Source organism: Euleptes europaea, chromosome 2 (genome assembly GCF_029931775.1).
Source record: "Euleptes europaea isolate rEulEur1 chromosome 2, rEulEur1.hap1, whole genome shotgun sequence".
NCBI lineage: Eukaryota > Metazoa > Chordata > Lepidosauria > Squamata > Sphaerodactylidae > Euleptes > Euleptes europaea.
The window spans coordinates 92,856,978-92,879,581 of NC_079313.1; the positions used below are offsets into that span (position 1 = coordinate 92,856,978).

The 22,604-nt window shown below is 42.7% G+C and overlaps 1 protein-coding gene across 1 annotated transcript in view; it reads left to right on the forward strand.

Annotated features, from left to right (window-relative positions):
* The window catches only part of LOC130473317 (complement component receptor 1-like protein), a 113,576-nt gene extending 91,442 nt beyond the window's left edge, over positions 1 to 22,134 (forward strand). The window contains exons 11-17 of the mRNA XM_056844840.1: positions 6,974 to 7,165; positions 7,393 to 7,492; positions 8,361 to 8,446; positions 9,624 to 9,815; positions 13,102 to 13,284; positions 18,140 to 18,319; positions 21,914 to 22,134. Coding sequence (XP_056700818.1) covers positions 6,974 to 7,165; positions 7,393 to 7,492; positions 8,361 to 8,446; positions 9,624 to 9,815; positions 13,102 to 13,284; positions 18,140 to 18,319; positions 21,914 to 22,134 — 1,154 coding nt within the window. The remainder of the gene's footprint in view (positions 1 to 6,973; positions 7,166 to 7,392; positions 7,493 to 8,360; positions 8,447 to 9,623; positions 9,816 to 13,101; positions 13,285 to 18,139; positions 18,320 to 21,913) is intronic.
* Positions 22,135 to 22,604: the final 470 nt, after the last annotated feature.

A 22,604-nucleotide genomic window follows, 5' to 3' on the forward strand; every position in this document is an offset into this window, starting at 1 on the left:
GTGAGCAGAAAAATCATAACAGCCATGTTATATCTCTGTCCGCTATCCTGTTTCACACCAGGGCCAACCAGAATGTCTTAGAATGGGTCATGGAGGAACAAAGCATCTCCCTGTCCCCTCCCTCCCTCCAACTTATTCTGGGGTCATTTATGCATGGGTACTTTCACTCACGGTCACCCCCATCTGTCTCAGTTGTTCCTTGGAGTTATGCATGATTGCATAACTGACTGCTTTTGTTTTCAATTTCTTTGCTATAGTTTTGTGCAGTACAGTAAAGGAACTGAAAACAAGTAACTTAATTTAGTTCTTGTTTTATACCCGAATAGACTTTATGTAGTATTGATTACCATCTGAGAATTACTCAAATGCAACCATTTATTGCTAGGAGAAAGGCCTTATCTAAAATTCTTCATTCCCCATCAACAGCTCACAATGTCTAAAAAGAAATAATGTGCTCCTGTCTTTAAGTAAAACTAAAATTTATTCTCACCAATCAGAGCTTGCAGTTCTAATTCATAGTTTATAAAACATAAACTTAAAAGTCTGGGAAGAGGCTAATGTGCAAGCAAGCAAAAGATGGTTATAGCTCCCAGAGTGCCACCTCGTAATGTTGTCCTTGTTAATGAGCATCTTTTACAGGAAATGCCTAATTTAGTAAGTGTAAAAGGCGAAGTTATTCTGCAGTTGTCTACCCACAAGTGTTTTGGTGTAACTGCTGTGTGCTTCATGCAGAGAGCATTGTTTCTGAGAAATTAAACAGAAGGCTCTTTTTTATCAGTCCCTTCTCATCTGCAGAGGGACTCAATTATTATTAAATAATCTCATGCTCTGGCACCCATATGCTGTCCAATGAGCCTGTGGGCCAAACTAGATGATATGGGGTTCACAGGTCAGAACCCCACCATTTTAGAGCTGAACTTGTGCCATTTAAAAATGCTAGGAGGGCCTGACTGGGCCCAGAGCATGCTAGGATTGGGCAATATTGCTTCACCCACCCGCTGTGCCTTTTCAAGTGCCCACATAGATCCCCCCAGGCATTTTTAAATGGTCCGAATTCAGCTCTAAAATGGCAGCGGTGCCTGCAAACCTGACCCGTGGACACCATAAAACTAGTTGGCCCTGAAGAAATAATTCATCTCTTTAGACGTGAGCAGCCAGAGGATGAAATGTGATCAACGTATGTGTAGCTATGCGTTGTAGCAGTTTACGTCTAGGACTACTAGATAAATCATTGGGCAGGAAGTCCTTATTGGTGTACAAAACAAGAATTGTTTCCCACTCCTATTTCTAAATTTGATGGTTATGTCTATCAATAGAGAAGCAACATTGGGGATCCCATGGGAAATGTTACCACGCCCCCACAAACATACATTCAGATGATTCTCTATAATAATGCTTCAAAGTACCAAGGTTATTGTTAGGAAGCATTTTGGGAGTTTCTAAGGCCAATTCTCTTTGGACTTTTTCTCAGAAAGCCCCTGTTTTGCTTGCTTGACTTCTTCCTCTTCTGCACTGGCCATATATTTCCGCCAGATCGTGCAGCGTTGCACTTATTGTTACAGCCAGAGCAAGAACTGTGATGTCTGCTTCCATTTTCAGCCTGTTGTGGGGCTCAACAGCACTCCTGGTTGTTGTTGCTGGAGACCAAGGTAAGCAATTCAGAGGGAGCTCTTGCAGTTCTTCAGCTTCTGCAACCTGACCTCTTACTTTAACTTTCTCTCTCTCTCCCCCCCCCACATTGTTCTGTTCTGCTTTTTTAACCTTCTTTCCATAGAAAGCGGTTAAAGTTAATATTGAGTGCAGTACACTTGGACCTCTTGTGGTGTTCTCAGCTGAGTTCCAGTACTAGAGCAGAGTTCAACTGAGAGTAAAGTGCTTGGGGCGTGAGGCTGTGGGAAGGTGAGCAGCTACCACAGGCACAAGAGAGTCTTGGTTTAGCTCTGTTCTTTAAGTACTGGACTTTCTTCTGCTTCTTTATATGTGGCAGATCTGGTCTTAAACAAACGAGCTTAATTTCTCCTCCTGGGTTCATTCAGGTGCAGACTTCTGTATTTTGTTTATTGATTCTAACCATGCCAAAGCTTGAAAAACCTACTCCCTACCCCCCAAAAGAAGTGCAAAAGAACAAACTGCTACATTTCTGCCTTTCCAAATATAGCTATAACTTTAATAACCAAATCAGGAGGGGTTGCAATCCTTTGTTTAAAAGCCTTGTCAGTTTTTTTAAAAAACCATGTTCCTATGGAGGTATGAAAGGAGATGGGTAAACTCTCTGTGTTGATCAAAAATAGCAAATCCACACTGTTCGTGCTAACCTGAGGTCACACTGGGAATTTCCCCTGTAAATTAAATGACTAGTCCAATGGATCCCTTCCACTAATTGAGAAATCTTCAGTTGATGGAAAGTGTCCTTCCTCTAATGGAAGAAGCCTTCTTCCAACAGACCATCCCTAAAGTTTGAAGGCCAAACTAGATACAATGGAGTATCTGATCAGTTTGTTTATACTTACGTTTCCCCTAATCATGCATTGGGTGGGAGTTAGAGCAAAAGGCACATGAGGGTGTGTGGAGGTGAACTCTCCCTGAGTCCACCACTAACACCCCCGCCCCCATGTCTTCCCCTCTCACATCCTCATTTCCGTTGCTGATGCTCAGCTGAGGAGCAAGGTGCCTGAGAAGCATAATGGAGGGAGACAAATCACGGGTGGTTTTAGAACCCCTTTCCCATTGTTCTAGAATAGGAGTCCTATCCCAGGCCATACCAGCTTGGGGCAGAGCTGGGTTTAAGCAGATGAGTCTGCCATCATCACATCTTCTTACTCAAAAGGAAGCCAAGGGTTGCCCCCAGGTGGGGCATGAAGTTAATTAAATTATGACTGATCTCCAGAGAACAGAGATCAGTTCTCCTGGCGGCTTTGGAGGGTGGACTGTATGGCATTTATACCCCAACTAAGGTGCCTCTCCAGGCTCCACAACCAAATCTCCAGGAATTTCCCAACACTGAGTTGGCAACCCTAAGTAAGTCTCACTGTATTCAGCCAGACTTAATCATACAGGATCTTCATTTAAGTGTGTTCTCACACAATGCATAACCAACTTTTGGAATAAATTGTCACACCTTGTGATGGTGATGAGTTTGAATGGCTTAAAAGGACAATAGAAACTCAGGAAAGAGAAACCTTTCAATACCCATTACCCACTATAGTTACCAGTAGAACTTCCATGTTGCTTCTGATAACAAGATGCCAGTAGTCATATATTGCCCCGTCCCTCTGCAGATCCCCAAGAGGCTGTTCCTGAAGGTCCACTCACCTGCAGAAACAACATTTTGGGGGGTCAGTGGGCTGCAGCAGAAGAAGTGGATTGCTGTTTCCCACATTTAAGAAAAGGGCACTGCATTTTTCTTAATAGTGTGGTTGGATACAGGCATCTGGTAATCCTTACAACAATCCTGTAAAGTAGATCAGTATTACTATCTCCAGGGTATAAACAACAGCCTGAGAAGCAGCAGCTTGCCTAACCTAAGGCGACCTGTGAGTAGGGCTGTCAATTCGGTTCGGTCCGAACTGAAAATCAACCGAATTTCCCCTGATTCGGTGATTTTCTGTTCGGACGGATCCGAACTCAAAACTGGCGGGCAACCGGGGGGACCGAATTCAGCGAGTTCGGGAGTTCGCGAATAAATTCGGCAAATTCGGCCCCCCTTCAGGGGAGCCCGCTGAAAGGCGCGGGCTGCCCTTTAAACTGATCTGAGCCTCCCGGCCGGGAGGCACAGATGAGTTTAAAGGGCAGCCCGCCCCCCTTCAGCGGGCTCCGCTGGAGAGGCGCGGGCTGTCATTTAAACTCATCTGTGCCTCCCGGCCGGGAGGCTCAGATGAGTTTAAAGGGCAGCCCGCCCCCCTTCAGCGGGCTCCGCTGGAGAGGTGCGGGCTGTCATTTAAACTCATCTGTGCCTCCCGGCCGGGAGGCGCAGATGAGTTTAAAGGGCAGCCCGCCCCCCTGACCGCCCGATCAGTTTAAAGGGCCCCCGCGCGCCTTCAGGGAATCCCTCTGAAGGCGCGCTGGGGCCGAATTTCCCCCCGAACTCCGGATCCCCCCGAATTACCGGGGATCCGAAGCGGGGGAGTTCGGACTTCGGCACGTACCGAACCCACAAGGGTCAAATTCGGCCGAATCCGAACTGTACCAAATTTTTTTTTTTTTGACAGCCCTACCTGTGAGTTCAAAGCAGGGGTGAGAGTAGTTCTGGGGAAATTCTGATTTTTTTATTTCTACTCACCTTTCCAATTGTGCACTGAACTCTTTAGTTGTTGATTTGCTAGCAGAGTTGCCAACTGACGAGAGGAAAAAGCCTGACTCAATAAGAGGGTGATCTGCAGAAAGCGAGAAAAGCCTTTTTACGAAGCGGAAATCGGCCTTAATGTCTGCAGAGTTAAGACATAGGAGCAGAGCTGGCCCAAAAGTTAGCAGTTCTGTTTGTGAAAGGTAACTTGAGAAGGAGCTCAAAGTTTAGTTCAAACATTAATCTTCTGCTTTAGGAGGAAGAAATCTCTCTTCTCCTACCCTGGGAGGGAGGGAAAGCTGGCAAGCAGGCAACTGACCCCCCCCCCACTTCCTCCTCCGCTGCCTGCTTCTTCCCCTGCCACTTTCCCCTGTCCAGCTTCTTCCCCTACCAGCTCCTCTGGCCAGGTGCCATGCCCACCCAGTTGGCAGGGCAGCAGCGGCTCCTTTCCTGCCTCAGGCCACACAGCAGCTCACCTTGCCTGACCTACATTCCCCCACCCAGCCTCTCTACCTGGACATCTGCCCAGCCTTCTCCTTACATGCTCCCACAAGGGATGGAGGAAGAACAGCTTCTTCTTTGCTGCTGACTCCCTCTCCCATCTGGCTTCTTCCACTGCAGGCTCCTCCACCACTGCTGCTGGGCTCCGTGCCCACCCAGCTCACCGGAAAGTGGCATCCCCTTGCCTGCCTGGGCCTGCAGGGATTTGCCCTGTCACCTGGCCTGCCTTCACCCAGCCAGCCCCATTCCATAATGGATGAAGGGATGGGGCTGGCAGACCCCACCCCCCACATTGCTCATAAAGTGACAGTGGCTGGGCTTCTTCCTAATCTGCTCAGGTGCAGCAGCTCAGGATGTGCCTGGGTTTGTGAGCAGTGCACCTGGGTCCACATCCACCACCGGTGGTATCTTGTCTTATGGTGCACCCATGTCTGAGTGTCTGCCCCAGCTGGAGTCCCTGTGCGTCTGCCCCATGGGCTTTGTGCATGCCTTAGGATTGCTAGGTCCCTCTTTGCCACTGGAGGGAGGTTTTTGGGGCAGAGACTGAGGAGGGCGGGGTTTGGGGTGGGGAGGGACTTCAATGCCACAGAGTCCAATTGCCAAAGCGGCCATTTTCTCCAGGTGAACTGATCTCTATTGGCTGGAGATCAGTTATAATCCCAGGAGACCTCCAGCTAGTACCTGGAGGTTGGCAACCCTAGCATGCCTGCCCCAACCTACCTCTTTCTCTCTTGCTGAATGGGGCAGGCTGGCATACAAGGATCAGGTATTGGGAGAGCCATGAAAAAAGTGCTGGTACTCCATACTGGTGAGTACTGTCACCAAAAAAAGCCCTGGCTATCTCTATCGCTGTCCAAGCAACCAAGGGGCTATCTGCCTGATAACTAAGGGGGATGAAGTACCAGACTTGATGGCAGTTTGGTCTGATCCAGAAGAATTATTTTAAAACACCAAGAAAAAGCAGTCCAAGTCTTACACAGAGAAGTGCATCAAATCCTTTTCAACTAAGCAATGAACACACAGCACTGCCATAAACTTATCATAGCAACAGGGAAGCCCCAGGGAAGTAGCTGCAGATCACCCAACTTCCCACTTGAATTTGATTCCTGTAAATAAACAGTTCTCAAAAGCCCCATTGGACAGCAAACTTTCCACAAGAAAGAAAACACAGATCACCAATAATAAATCACCCTTACTTTGTATGAGGAACTATATACAGGAAACATGGCTTACTAATTAACTGTGAAATATGTCCTGTTCAATACAATTGTCTTACTGTGTGCCAAAGAACACATTATAAGTAGGGTTGCCAACCTCCAGGTACTAGATCGAGATCTCCTGCTATTACAACTGATCTCCAGCTGATAGCGATCAGTTCCCCTGGAGAAAATGGCCGTTTTGGCAATTGGACTCTATGGCATTGAAGTCCCTGCCCTCTTCAGGCTCTACCCCAAAAACCTCCTGCCAGTGCCAAAGAGGGACCTGGCAACCCTAATTATAAGCTTTAGACAAGAGGTACCTTATGTATAATTGGACTATGGATCAAGATGGTGTGGTTTAGTTCTTCAGGTTCTATTGCATTTACTTTTTAATTAGGGTGCTTTGTTCTCCTTGGCCCTTTTCAAGGAATAAATCTGATCACCATCATTCTCCTCTTTCTTCATGGAAACTTCCACAGCATACAGATGGAATTGGCTTGATATAATGGCAAGTCCAATGCAGCCTCCATTTCATGATCATTATGACTGCATGTGAATTGTTCCATAGGGGTAGCTGTGTTTGACTATTGTGGCAACACAAAAAAGCAGTGGCACCTTCAAGATTAACATTTATTCAAGTATGAGCTTTTGTGAGTCATGCAAGCTAATATTGGAATAAATGTTCTTAGTCTTTATGGAGCCTCTGGACTTCTTGAATGATTGCCAAGTACATTTAAGAGATTCAATATAGGGTCATAATGTTTTCATTGTACTTGGTATAACTAATATTGATACTATAATGTACCATTTACTGCTACTACTGTAGCTTGTTGATAGCACTAATGGGACTTGATATCTTCTGTATCCAAGACCCATATCACAGCTGGAAGATCAGGCAATCATTCCAAAGGTCAAAACCCAAAGATTGCTTGTTATACAGCTTCGCAATGACCATTGACCTTATTTTTCCTTTCTCTTTCTTTCTTATTAGGTAGCTGTGGCCCCCCAACTCGATTATACTTTGCTGAGCTAATGGATGAGTATAAAGATAAGACTTCCTTTCCTGTTGGGTCGATTGTGAAATACAAGTGTCGACCAGGCTATTTTAGTTTTAAGACATCTCTTAAATCTCTTAAATGCCTTGAAAGCTTAGAGTGGTCACAAGCTCCGAAATTCTGTAAAGGTAAGTTTCTTAGAAGCTATTATACAAGGAAAAAGAATGGGCCGGATCCTTATCCAAGAATACTGTATAATGCCCAAAATTTCTTTGGTCTATCAAGTTATGCATTTCTGCCCTTGTGGTGGTATTTATTTAAAATGTAACACAAGCAGCGACACAGAATTGATTCTGCCAGTAAAGGCAACTTGACATAAAAATCAGAAAATAACATTTGTCTTGTTTTCTGTCAGAAAAATCATGTGGAAATCCAGGAGAACCAGCTAATGGCAGGTTGATCGTACCAAAAGATCTTCACTTTGGTTCCACTGTAAATTTCATTTGTGATGAAGGGTAAGTGCCATGCAAACCAGTAAGACTGCCATTTTTGTTCTGGTCACGCCCCTCTATTTTTAATAGCAGCATGATAGACAGAAATCAGTAAGCGAAACTTTTCCTTTCACTAAATCTCTAATCGGGAAGAGCTTCATCAACTGATTTTGAGTTGTTATCCAAATCTTAAAGACTAAGAATCTTGTCAAGAAAAAGAATAGTCTTCTGGACAATCTATTCTTCCAGCGTTATCCTATGGGCATTTATTCTGAAGGAAATCATTTTGCTCAAAAGCAAGTGTAAAGAAGGTCACACTATAACGTGAAACTATACAAATGCCCACTAACATAGATAGCTCTAAGAGGGGATTAGACAAATTCACAGAGGAGAGCTCCATCAATGGGTTCTAGTCATGATGTGACTAAAGGGAACCTGCATGCCTGGAGGCAGCAAAGCTCTGAAAACCAATGCTAGGAGGCAATCTCAATTAGATGCTATCCCATTTGGCCATTTGTGGCAACTGTTTAGCTAGTGTGTTTAACAGGATGATGGATTAGATGGACCACTAATCGTATTCAGCAGGGCACCTCTTAGATTAGTCTGCAAGCTGCTTATTCCTTTCCTTCAGTTGTCCGTGTATGAAGCTTATTCTTACTTAACGTATTAGTGGAATTTGCTCCATCGCACATACTTTTAAAGCCGTGTCTTCCAACCCCTAAAGAGCCCTAGATTTCAGCCAACTGAGATGGATATCATTAGGCTCCAGGTACTTGATATCATAAGATATCTGTGGACTTCAGGCTGAGAAGATTGCTTGTTGTGGATCGGAACATACATTCAGATTCTACGCACCTAAATTCTGTACATTTCTGTTTCTGTTTCAACACAGGCACAGGCTAATTGGACGGTCTTCCATACGGTGTATGATATTTGCCCAAAAAGTAGATTGGAGTGGTGAAATTCCTTTGTGTCAGCGTAAGCCTTTAAATCTATGTATCTGTGGGAAATGTCATGCTTCTAGGTACCACTTTCACTAGTGTATGTTTGCATGCTTTTAGGTTAATTTAGTGTATGTTTGCATGCTGATTCTTATCCCATGGAGTGGTCCCTTATTTAGTATTAACAGAAATACTAATAGAAAAGAAGAGATATGTCAAAACTGTAAAAAGCACTATTAATACATTATAAGGCTGGTATAGTCAAATGAAGTACTCTTAATATTCTGACATATATAATACAGTATGTTCCTGTGATCTTACAATGTGTTCCTTATTTTGGAACTGTTCAAGAGGTAATGTTAACTAAGAATGTCCTTTTCCTGCTCCTCTGGTGAAGAAGGTGCCCCCCCAAAGGTGTTTCTAAGTTTTCCCTCAGAAGAGCATTGTTCCTATAATCAAGATTCAAACATAATTTTAGTTCCCCAAGAAAATTACACAATGAATCTGTTGAAGATAGGAAAATAAATACATATTTGTTCTGGTCGAGTGGCATGATAATAAATATAGAATGGGATTACATTTACCTGTAGTCTGTGGTAATATAAGGAAATAAATCAGTGCCTTCATGAAACTCAGGCTGCAGTAGTAAGAACACTTCACTTGGAGTAGGCCCCGCTGACTAAAATGGGAGTTACTTCTGAGCAGACCAATTTAGGCTTGCTCCCAAAGAATCTTAAACAGGGCACAATTCATCACTTATGTTCTTGGGTATACTTTCCAACCACATTTAATTAAATTGGGTTCTGTGCAGATGTTCTTAATGTAGTGTGCAATGATTATCTACAATGGTGTAAAACAATTTTAATGAAAATAGGACAGATTAAAATTGAGTTCATTTAAGAATTCAACAAAGAAGCATTGTTTCATTGTTTACTGAATGTCCCATCCTGCAGATTGTATTCATTTACTCTGTTGTAATCCCCCTTGAGTCCAAGTGAGAAATGCAGACTATAAATAACCCAAATAAATAAATAAATAAAAGTTGTTGGGAATTTTATGACTTTATATTATTACTTTACATGTTGTTATTTTTTATGGCTTTTAGCTTCTGTTGGCTCAAGAAATTACATATTACATAGAAAATAGTTTTTATAAAAACAGAACGAATTGCTTAAATCACTGTCTTTAAATCTATTTCCTGTCTCTTTCTCTAGGTATTCCTTGTTACCCACCTCCAGATATTCCCCACGGCAAGCACGATGGGGGATATGATCGGGACTATCACTACGGGGATGCTGTAACTTATACCTGCGACAGAGACTACCCCCTTGTTGGAAAGCGCTTTATTCACTGCACAACTAAGGATGGGGTAAATGGAGTGTGGAGCGGCCATCCAGCTTGTGGAGGTGTGTTTCTTTTGTTGCTTGTGTACAAAAGTTAACTTGTGTTAACTTTTAAGCAAGCACGAATCACTTTGGGATGCATTTGAACAGATGTTGCCCAACAAAATAAACATTAGCTATCCATATCCCTAGAATAGCACAACCTAACCTATCAGTGAGTAATAAAAATACCAAGATGCAGGCCTAATCCTGTTTTACTTCTTTATAGTTATTAAAGTATGTATTTTTTCCAGTGACTCCTTGTCCAGCTCCTCAGATTGAGAATGGAAGCATAGTGGATGGTCATTCTGGCACATACACCCATAAGCACAAGGTTACTTTGGACTGTGGTGCTGGCCACATACTAACTGGCTCAAGAGAGATCTCTTGCCAAGCAGATGGCACTTGGGACCCTCCTGTACCTCTCTGTGAACAGGGCAAGTATGAATAGGGAACTTTTGTATATAGGAGTTTCTTCATTGCAGAGTTTCTTTTCAGACTCATCTTCCTCTTGATTCATTGATACGTTGTGAGATAAACAATCCTGTTCTCTACTGTGTGCTCAGAAACTTGTTTGAAGGTTTTAAAGGCCCATGTATTTATGTAATACAAATCACAAATCCCCCCCAATTCCCCCTTTTTCTGTTTATATTTTTATGGGGGGGGTGCTGACTGGTTACTTTTGCTGCAGTTTTATATTGCATCAAGAGCGCCAAGTGAGACAGATATTTAATAGTTTCATTTTATGGGGCAAATTTGTATTTAAGAATGTTTTAATATGATGAAGATATGTTTTTTAAATATGTTGTGCACCGCCCTGAGCCCGGCTTTGCTGGGGAGGGTGGGATATAAATTTAATAAAATAAAAATAAATAAATAATAGCTGTATAAGCCACAGTGCTATAGGCGATGCCAGAACAGATCAATCACTTCTCTTTTAGAGAAAGTGATCAATCCAAAGCCATTTCCAAGTTTCTGCCCAAGAAGAGATTTGAACACATATTTCCAGGGATAAATCCTACATCCTTCACAATTAGAACATGCCTCAGTGCAATGAAATTCACTGCCCATGAGAGCGAGCAAGACAAAGCAAAGGTGGGACAAGAAGATCCATTAACTTTTTTGTTGTTGTTGCTTTGAGCAGAGAATACATTTCTTAGGCAAATACTACTAAGGTCTGAAAGCACTTGATGAAGAAAGGTATGTTCTAGGTGAGCAAGGTAATAGAAAGCAAAATTCTGTTCATTTATTATTATTATTGTGGCTCAAAAAAAGAGATAGTGAAAATGATCATAATAATACAAATCATACCAAAATAACTCAATCTTATTTCAGCAATCTGGAGACATGGTAAAATTTTAAAAAGATTACAACCGGAGATTTCAGAGTTTTCTATGCCAATGCATTCAGCTTTGATGGAACTATAGATAATTTTAGAATGGGGACAGAAAGACTATTTTGTAAACAAGAAGAAAAGTTATGAGAAAATGGGAATTGTGGGAAGATGAATAGTTCTACAGTTTAGTTCTGTCAGATTTTTAAAGCAAGAAGTTTTCTGGAACATATGCTTGCAACCTGTCCCATTGTTAGGAAGAGTTCTTGCCTACCAACTGTGAATTGCAAGGCAAATGGTTAAACATCATAATGAACTTCAAATCCATTAAAGATATCAATATTTTAAAGTGGAATTAGGATTTAAGAAAGACTTTTGTAGTGTTTCTATGATTAACACATTTTATTTAAACCCAATTATGGAGGAAGCAATCTGTTTAATTGCAGGAACATTGAACAAGGTGTACAAGTTTATCAGTGGTTTCATTTGCAAATGTCTTTTGCTTTTGGTAGAAGTGTGACATACAGCCCATTCCTGAGAGCTGCCATGATCGGGAACAGCATGGCCGTGCTGCCTCCAATGAGGTTTCACAGCTGCTCTGGGAGGAAAAAAGGGCTATATTTTTTTTAAATATGGAAAATGGGTGGGGGGAGCCCCATAGAGAACAGCAATGCTACACCAACAAAAAGGTGGTGTAGCACTGTCGTAGCTTTAGGGGGTGTTCCCAGGAAGAAAGGTGTTAGGAAGCTGCCTAATGGCAGCTCCACCCCTGAACAATCGGGAACGCCTCCCAGGACATCAGCACAAGGACTTGCACCTGGAAGAGGCTGGCAGGAGGCTGAGTTGGTGTCCAAAGGCCACGCTGCTGCTGCTGCCGTCCAGAAGGGACGGCATAAGTGCCCCAACACCAACGTAAGTGCCAGTTTAGACAGTGCAAGTGGTATGGACACCTAGGGGTCACGCTACCTCCTATGCCCATTCAGCCCCGAACCTCAGGAATGGGCTGATAGTTTTAAAAATGGTTGGAGAATATTTGTGTATATTTTAACTGCTGGTACAGTGGAATCCAAAACAGAGCTATATCCTTCTAAGCCCACTGGCTTCAACAGACTTAACTCTGTTTAGGATTGCCCTGATAGTGTTGCCTATGTAAGACTTTGGGTTATTTGACTGTCAATGCCATCCTGAGCAGAGCTACATCCTTCTGAATTTATTTAAATCAATGAGTTTAGAAGCTTGTGAGTCTCTTTAGGAGGGCACTGTCAATCTGTTCCAGCAAGATATTGACCTTTTGCCTTGAATTGATAGAATCTTAGAGTTGCAAAGGGCCGTACATGGTCAATGCAGGATCAGCCTAAGACAACCCTGACAAGTGTTCATCCAAGTGTTGCTTGATGGCTGCCAGTGAGGGGGAGTTGATCACCTCCGTAGGCAGCTGATTCCACTGCTGAATCACTGTAAAAATCTCTACCTTTCTACCCATAATTTAAACCCATTTCTCAGATGCTGCTATATTATGGGGCATTGGAAATGTCTACAACAGTGGCTGGTGAAGATTTATAATATGAAGATAGTGGGAAAGCATTCAGCCATGATACAAACAAGAAAAAGAAAAGGGATTGATGGAGGAAAAAATGTCCCCAGATATTATCAGTATTTTTATCGTGTTTCTATGATAATTGTATCCTCAAATACTGATAGAAAAAGTCATTCCAAGGTTTTGTGTAACATGTTTTTCACTAACATAGTAAGAGGGTTTAAAAATGCTTTAATGCTGAGTAGCTTGTTGCAGGTTTCTTCCTTTTTAATTAGGACTTGCATGAGAAGAGAAAATTACTCTAGTCCCTGATAATCTTTGTGTTGCATTTGGTTGTTACCACTGGTAGGACATCAGGCCTTGGAAGATGCAATCTGAGAAGGCATGGAACAGATTACTGAGTTTCTTTTTACACAAACATATTCTCCCTCTCTTATTAGCTATCCAGTGCTCCATACCTCAAAGGATCACCAATGGGAAATACAACAGTCAGTCATCAGAAGTTTTCACTGAAGGGGCATTTGTAGAATACAGTTGTGAACCTGGGTACAAACTTATTGGAGAGGCCAGATTGTATTGTACAAAGTCTGGGTCTTGGAGCTTCCCAGCACCTTACTGTGAAGGTGAGTTTCTTTTAGTCTTTTCTTTTTAAACTGTATTTAAACTATTAAATCTAAGAATATCTCCAGGGGTGACAACAATCAGGTAGGACTTATCGCATTCATAGAAATTAAAGAGAAGTGCTGCTCACTCATGGCTCATTTATATCTACCAGTACACTTATGTGAGTGGTGGTCATGGCTGATTTAAGATATGATGAACTAGTTCAGTGGAACCATTGGGTTCAAGCAAAGGGCTGGGTTCAAGCATTCACAGTATTCTGCCTTTTGCTTGAAGCTGTCACTCAGACATCCTGAGACTGCATTTACATGTTGTGCTACTTCCCACTCATACAGCTTCATGCTACAAAACAAATGCATTTAATGAAAACAGGAAAAGATACAACACAATCTGGACCAGATGCTGATGTTCTCCAGTTTCACACTATTAAGACCCCATTCCAAAAGTCTTCTTGTGCAGGGAAGATCCTAGAAGCCAGGGTCTTAGAAGACAGGGTCTTTTAGTTCCTGGAGGCCAATGTCCTTGATGCTATGCCTAGAAGGTTGGAGCAATACTCTTAGCAAAGGGGAAAAGATGGAGTGCATTGAAGAAAGTGAAATACGTTGCTTCCAGCTGATTTCAAAAGATGTGGGTTGCTGGCAGACAGCAGATCTCCTCAGCAATGCCTCATCAACCTCATCAAATGACCTTTATTGGCATATTCTCAGAAATATAGCATAGACTGTACACAAGAATTCTCATTCCATACATTTCCCATATAGATATTATTTAAGCTTTGATCCTAGACTTGACAACTTCCGTCAAAAATTCTGCCACCTTTAAAGTGACCTCAGGGATAGAGTCGTTCATTAAAAACCGGCATATGGCAGTTTCGTGGCTAGATTTCTATTTATCCATCAAGGGTAAAATTGTTTTCTTACGAGGGCCATCATGCAGAAGACAATTTATAATTATATGCTGAAGTGTATCATGTTAACTCAAACCGCATAAACATATTCTTTTTTCAAAGGGGATATTTTTAAACCTGCCCTTTAATACCTCCGAGGGGAGGGCATTAAGTCTGGCGAGCATAAAAGCCCTCCGTTCGAGGGGATTCTCAAGTGTATCAAAGTACTGTTGTTTCCCATATCTAACCTGTAGACCTAATTTAAGAGGGGAGCATGTTGGTGGAATAGATGGACATATCATTTGTTGTTCTTGGTCTAAAATTCTTTGTTTGATAATATTGAATGCTAGTTTTTTGTGTAACATTGACAGATCCTCTAAGGAAATGCCAGTCTGGCCAAGTTTAGCTAGAATAGTGGAGAACCAACTAGCTTTGTAGGTGTCTTTTAGCAAACGGAACATAAGAGTTCCTTGATTTGCCCTAAAGTGAATTTTAAACCAGTATTTAAAGGTTGAAATCCAAACTCTGGTTTCGACTAAATTCTGGCCTGTTTCTAAGCATAAGGTCACATATGGGACACATTTCGGTACTTCTAGGATTTGCCTCAAAAATTTTGCTTGAATACCCTCCACAGACTTATTTAGTGCTCCTCAGCAATGCTTTGGGGGCCTTTCCTCTTTCCCCTTGTGTGATTACAGCAAATGTTTTCAATAGGAAGAGGGCTCCACATCAGAGTGTATGTTCTCAGCCTCTTTCAACAGATAAGTTTCCAGCCTTGTATTAGGCTATAGTAACCCAGCTAAAGCTATAATTGCTAACAGTGCAGCGTTATCAGTTACACAGAAATAGCTATAAACACAAATGCTTCATTCCTGTTAAGTAGGCAAATTAGAGAGCATTGCCGGTACAGGGTCAGGCTCCGCTTTGCCTGCTCTGCCATTTGTTACCACAAGGTGGTTACACATATTTTATATTTGCACATCCACATACCGCAAAACTTTTGATCATCCATTATGCTAAAAAGTGTGACTGAATTGAGCTTCTGTTCCATAAACATTGTTACACATGGAAACAAACAGCGAATAGAATATAATGTGTCTCTTGTACATTTCTCACATCGCAATATGCAGAAAAGGTATTGTTACACAATAGGTCAAAAAATTAATACCTTTGTCCAAGTTACTTTTTCACAAATAGACTTCATCTTGCAGAATCAGGGCATCCCGAAAGTTGCTTCTCACAGACTTTTTCCCGAGTTATTTTTTTATTGTTATTTAATTTATATCCTAGTCTCTCACTGACAAGTCAGGCTCGAGGCAGTTTATATCAATATAATCAACATATATAATCAATTAAAACACAATAATACATATGATACATATAACTTCCTATTAAAACTAATAAAATCAGCAATTTATGCATTATCAATTGATCCAAATGTCAGTAAAATCATATATAAATCCTCAGTCTGGAGAGGGAAAGGCGGGTGGGCAAGATGGAACCAGGCTTAGTTGTACTCGAAGCCAGAACAGGGAGGCTAGTTTGATGGAAGCCATTACTGTCCTCAACTACAGGCCTGGCGGAACATCTCCGTCTTGCAGGCCCTGTAGAATTGAGCTAAGTCCCACAGGACCTTGGTTTCATTCGACAGAGAGTTTCACCAGTTATATGGAACTATCTATCCTTGTTCTGATTACCTGTTCTTTATCAAGAATATTTTTTGGAGGTTCCACATTTATAATGAAAAACTGACAGGTTTCACGTAAGGACTGGTGATTTAAAAGCATAAATGCTCCATGCCCAGAAGATGGCAACAAAAACCTCCAGGATCCCTGGCCAATCTGGCCTGGTGGAAAATTGCTTCCTGACTCCAAAGAGGCAATCAGCAGTTCCCTGGGCATGTAAGAAAGGTCCATGAGAGCTGAGCACTTCCTGCCTTCCCTCTCATGATCTGCCTAAATTCACAGAACCAGCACTGCTGTCAGATGACCATCCAGCCTCTGCTTAAAAACCTCCAAAGAAGGAGAGCCAACCACCTCTCAAGGAAGCCTGTTCCACTGACAAACCGCTCTAACTGTCAGGAGGTTCTTCCTAATGTTTAGCCGAAAATCAGCATTTCCTTGTGCATGTAAGAAAGGGCCATGAGAGCTGAGCACTGATTCATCCCTTCCTGCCTTCCCTCTCATGATCTGCCTAAATTCACAGAATCAGCATTGCTGTCAAGAATGTTTTTGGGGATTTCACTTTTATAATGAAAAACTGACAGGTTTCACTTTAAGGACTGGTGACTTACAAGCATAAATGCTTTTTCAGTTTGAACATTCAGCTAATTTCACTTCCAGAGCGGTCATGTGCCATGCTACTTGTTTTCCAAGTGACCAAGTACTCTGAAAGAATTCTGAATTTATGGCCTTATATGTATCTTCCTTTAAAGTATGTAAAATCCACCAGCTGAAGAAGGTGTTGGGGACTGCTGCCGATATGCCCCTTAACCTGCAGTCCCCTGCTTTGCCCCTCTCTGGTTTCTCTTCAAATCTTATAATTTTGAGTCCCTTTGTGTCCTTTAGTAGGTCATGAACATATGAAGCTGCCTTATACTAGCTTTGTACACCCAATCCTTCCATGCGTTGACTGAATATATGGAGAGGAAGAACGGGCATGAGCATGCTGGTCCCCACCTCCGTGTGATTGCCAGATGGAACACATAGCACCTATGTGTAGAGGCAGTGTTAGGGTTGCCAGGTGCCCACTGGTGGCAGGCAAACCCCCGGTAATGTGCCCCTCTGCCCGCTGACCAGCTGAGGGCCGGTGGGCAATCGTGCACGCGTGTGCCACCTCGCGAGGAGCCTTAGACCACTCAAACCCTTAGTTTTTAGTGGTCTATGGCTCCTTGCAAGGCAGCACTTCCGGTTGTAAACCAGAAGTGCTGCATCGGCGTGCACACGCGTGCTCACAGAAACCTCCTTCCAAAGGTGAGTGGGGACCTGGCAACCCTTGGCAGTGTCCACATAGATACTTCCTCCCTGTGATCAGCAGGGTTTGGAAAGCAGCTTCCCTGATCATGGGGTGGAGCCTGAAGAGGGTGGGTTTGGGGAGGGAAGGGACCTCAGTGCCACAGAGTCCAATTGCCAAAGGGGCCATTTTCTCCAGGTGAACTGACATCTATTGGCTGGAGATCAGTTGTAATAGCAGGAGATCACCAGCTAGTACTTGGAGGTTGGCAACCCTATGGTGAGGCTAGGGTGGGGCCTGCATGCTTGTGCCTGCTTTCCCCCTCTGCATGTTCAGTCAATGTGTAGAAGGGTCTTGAGTACTATTTATTAATCACTTTGTTTTGCATTTGGCCTTAAATATACAAACCACAGAACAGATTTAAAGTGAGGTCAATATTCAAGCTCCCCCTTTCTGCAGTGAATCATAGAATCATAGAGTTGGAAGGGACCACTAGGATCATCTAGTCCAACTCCCTGCACAATGCAGGAAATTAACAACTAACTCCCCCCACATCCCCAGTGACCCCAACCCTCCCCCCACCATGCAGGATCCCACAAGTGAATATTATTGCTCCAGGCAAATCCTTATGTGAGATGTGCTTTAGATCTTGCAGACTTCCCTGGAACCCCATAACCATGTACCTCTAAGGAAGGTTAAACCCATCTAAGCCCATTGAAATTAATGAGCTTAGAAGGGTGTAACTCTGCTTAGGACTGTATTGGAAGTGTAGGGCAAAGTACAAACACTGCATATGTTGTCTTGCAGGGACTTCCCAAGCATCTATTTCACTCTAGCTGGTGAGCTACATGTCTACAGTGCTGTTAATAGAAAAAAAGTTACTATTCTTGTCTTTCCTGGAGGCTCAGGTTTGGCCTTTATATTAAGGTACTGTAAAAGGAAACAGTGCTACAGTTCCCCGCATCTAACTCCTATATATGCTGTAGAATTTGATGGTGGCTTTATATTTGCATTTGTAGTGATGGGCTGTGTAGGCCTGGAAATTCAGAATGGAAGAATAACAAGTTCTAAAGTTCTCTTCAAACCCGGAGAGATCATTACCTTTGAATGTGACCCTGACTTCGACCTGCTAGGCAACCAGGTGATTCAGTGCCAGTCTGACAGTACATGGGATTCACCTGTACCCACCTGTGTCAACGGTATGCACTCTTTGATTATTTATGTCACTTATATCTTGTCTTTCTCCCCAATGGAGACCCAAAGTAGCTTATATGAATTATTCTCGCTTCCTCCATTTTACCCTCACAATGACCCTGTGAAGTAGGTTCAACTGAGAGTAGATGATTGGCCAAAGGTCATCCGGCAAGCTTCTATGGCAGTACTAGTAAGATTTCATCCTCTTACTATGAACAGGAGTGCTGGTTAATTTAAACAGTTTCAAATGCACACGGATGAATATAAAAGTCTCATGTAAGTTCACATGCACTCATCATCATCATTTATTTATTACGGTCAAAGACCAGTTTATACAAAAAGAGATATCATAATAATTAAAACAGAATGTCTGATATTTGGTAAAATAGTCTATTTAACATAAAAATCATTTTAGCAGCTTCTTCTGCCTTATTGCACATGCCCTAGCACAGAATCTCGCAACCTGATAGGTAATATCTTTAACAGAATCTTCTAATAATAGAGTGGTATAGCGAACTCTGTCTCTATCTGGGAAGCTAGACAAAATTGGATCAATGAGCATTTTGCGTATGTCTTGATAAAATGGGGAGTGTAATACACATGCACTCATTAAAAAAGGAAAGAAATCTCTCCTGAAATAACAAGATAATGGAGGCTGTAATCTATTAAGGCATCCCACAGTGGTCTTTTATGCATGACTGTTTCACTCACCATCACCCCTCTGGCGACTTTAGATCTTTGTGTTGATTATGCATGCCATTTCTGACCATCAGAGGTCGCCTCGCTCTCCCCCTGTGTTTCCCCGCATTTTCCCAAGTTTTCAGAGACTTGTTTTATCTCGAATTTGACAATGCAGGGGGAACGCAGGGGGAGAGCAAGGCAACCTCTGACAGTCAGAAACAGCTTATAGGTTTTTAACTGCTGGACTGAATCTTGAAATAACAGTTGAATGGAATGATGTGACTGGTGCATACAGGAGGGGCAAAATAAGATTTATAACGCACAGGCATGATCTTCGGTTTCCGTTATGTGCTAAGTAGTGAGTATAAATTTAACCATGAGTTTAACCCAGAATACCTTTATTTGTAGTTGCCCTCAACTATGACTTTCCAACTGTGATACAAAGTATATATTGATATTGGAAAAACACACTTTTTTTCCTTCCAAACCAGCTAAATTCAGTAGATGACTGTAACGTTTTCCCTGTCTCTAATTCACAATTACCCATATATGACAAGGGATTTGGGGTGCACTGACAAGCATATCTGGGACCCTAGCAGCAACCAGGAATCAGCCGAGTTGACCAAGGGAATGTTAGTGATATATACACATCAGCCTGGTTGTGCCTCTCTTTGGAGGCTCAACCATTTATTGCACAGCATCTGGCACATGGAGCCCATCTGCCCTTCACTGCAAAAGCAAGTTTATTGTTGGCAGTGATTGTTTTGCATAGCATACCGCGCAACCTAGCCATCCACACACCCTTCCCCCAATGAATAAAATGTTCATTGCATTACAATGTATATCTAGCTCTTTAGGGAAAATTTAATATGCAGCTGCTGTAATTTCTCCCAAACAGATTTTGCAGTTTGTATCATAGAATCATAGAGTTGGAAGGGACCTCCAGGGTCATGTAGTCCAACCCCCTGCACAATGCAGGAATTTCACAACTACCTCCTCCCACCCCCCACACAACCCTAGTGACTTCTGCTCCATGCCCAGAAGATGACAACAAAAACCTCCAGGATCCCTGGCCAATCTGGCCTGGAGGAAAACCACGGGAGGTCACCATCTCTGATCCTTTGTCTCACCTGCTCATGCTAAGAGCCTCTGGTGAACATTTGACCTTTAATCAGATGACCTTAATCTGGGCCAACATAATCCTGTTGGCAGAGTGATTTGTGCAACAGAGATACACAAAACTGATCAAAGTGTAGGGAAAGCTTTACTCAGGAATTCACATACTTGATAGTAAAGAGGAGAGACAGAGAGAGGTTCCTAGCTACATCCCTTGCTGAAAGAGAAAGAGTGTTGTGGAACTTTCGAGAAGAAGCAGGATATTGCCCGAAGAGTAGCAATCTGGAGACAGACGTAACCTCACTATCCTACATGACTGTCCTCTTGAGGCTCTCTCCAGGGTTGTCTTCTTCTCCTTTTGTACACCAGACATTGCTTATTCCAACAAACACTGCCTCCACGCACCTGTTCATAGTTTCCACAGCCTCCCTGAGGTCTGCTGGTAGCATGAGATAGAGCTGAGAGTCATCTGCATGTTGGTGGCAACTCATCCCAAACCTCCAGATGACCTCTTCCAGTAGCTTTACATAAATGTTGAAAACCTTGGGGAACCCCATAGGCCAAAGGCCAAGGGGCAGAGCAGCAGTCCTCCAGCACCACATTCTGAAACCTATTTTCAAGGTAGAACCAGAATTACTGTGGGACAGTGCCTCCCAGTTCCAAAAGGCAAACCAGAAGGACACGATGATTAATGGTATTGAAAGCTGCGTAGGTCCAGGAGAACTGACAGGGTCGCACTCCCCCTGGGAGTGGATACACCATTGCCCACTTCAAGCCAAGAGCAACAGCCCTGTCTCTCAGGGAGGCATTTACTGTCTCCTGGACCCAGTTTGCCAGCCCCTCCCCCGGCAGGAGGGCCAAGAGTTGTACTAGCAGGTGGTAGGTCTCGAACTTCCAAGAATCCTGTCCACATCCTCAGACTGCACAAGCTGTAAAGTATCCCACAAAACTGGACAAATCAGTACCCTGGGACCATCCGATACTGTTGCTACTAATGTAGAGTGCAAGTCAGAATGGATGCGAGAGATTTTATCCACAAAGTATTTAGCAAAGAAATAATTTTGATAAGTCGGTTCACACCTGATCCCAGTTTCAGGACATATGCATGTTTAAATATTTATACCCTACTTTTCTCCCCACTGGGGACCTAGAGCAAGTTACAAGAGCAAGTTATCATTATTTCCTCCTCTATTTTATCTTCGCAACAGCCCTATGAGGTTGGTTAAGCTAAGAGAGATTTGCAAAATGTTTCTGAAGTTATCTGTACCTGTTTCAGTTTAGTCTGAATAACACAATAGATCTGTTTGTGTCTTCATTCAAATGCCTCATGCATCCTTCCATCAGCAATCAAGCCCCCTCAAAACAAGGGCCTTATCCACATTCTCAAGAATCCTTACATTCCTGGCCATATTGCTTGATATTTAAGTGTTGCCTTGACAAATTTAATAGTTTAGAAGTGTTGTCCAAATACTGTGCCCCACATTTTCATGCACAATGAAAAAAGACTACCTTGAGTGCACAACTCTCAGGCAGCCATTCAAAAAACTAGGGGCAACGTGGACAGCAAAAATTCACAGGCTCTCCTCAGAGTTATGGATGAAAAACTTTTGCATTTCTGCTGCCTCTTTGTCTTATTACTCAAGATAACTGGTTGCTACATGTGGCAGGGAAGGCCAAGTATAAGGCACACCTCTCCATCTGAATGGAAGTATTGTGTCATGGAATAGGCTGAGGGGGGAAGCATTTGTTGCGCCTGACAATAAGTAATCAATTTCTGTCTCTTTTCTCCACCCCCCCTACAGTTCTTCCAAACCATAGCCAGAGTACAGAGACAAAATCAGATCATCCAGCTGTACAAAATAATCAGGATTCATCCTGCTTGTCTGCCCTGGACCATTACTTCACAGCCCTTACCAGAAGTATTCAGAGAATAGAGATGCTGCTAGGAATAAACCCTGTTTATGCAGAGTTCTTGTCTACTCAGATGCATGCTAGCAAGGAGAGCAAAGGCCGGAGAGGATGAAGTGGCTGGAAGCTAAAGTCTAACCCTTAATGCTTTGCCTAGAACCTGCCAACTTCTGTTTCAAAAGTAGCTGCCAAACCCAGCTTGTGCAGAACTTTGCTTTCCACGCTAGCCCATCCGCACCAGACTAAATGAGAAGGGCACTCCAAATCCCCTCATACTGCAAATACCCCTCCCACTCTGATTATTGTTCACAGTTTTCAACAGTGTCAGGCTTCCAAGCATACTCTATTGAGGAATATATCCTTGTAAGAATTGTTTTTCTTTTCCAGAGTGCAACTAAAACCAGAAAACAACCTTACAGGTATAGGTGTTGACAATAGCAAGAGATGTACACAAAAATACAGTAGCTTAGCCACACAATGATCAAAACAAAGTGCAAAGTATGTGGCTGTAGGGCCGAAGCAATTAATGTCATTTGAATAATTTACTGGCACCAAGGTTATATATAACTGGTTACAGAGAAATCA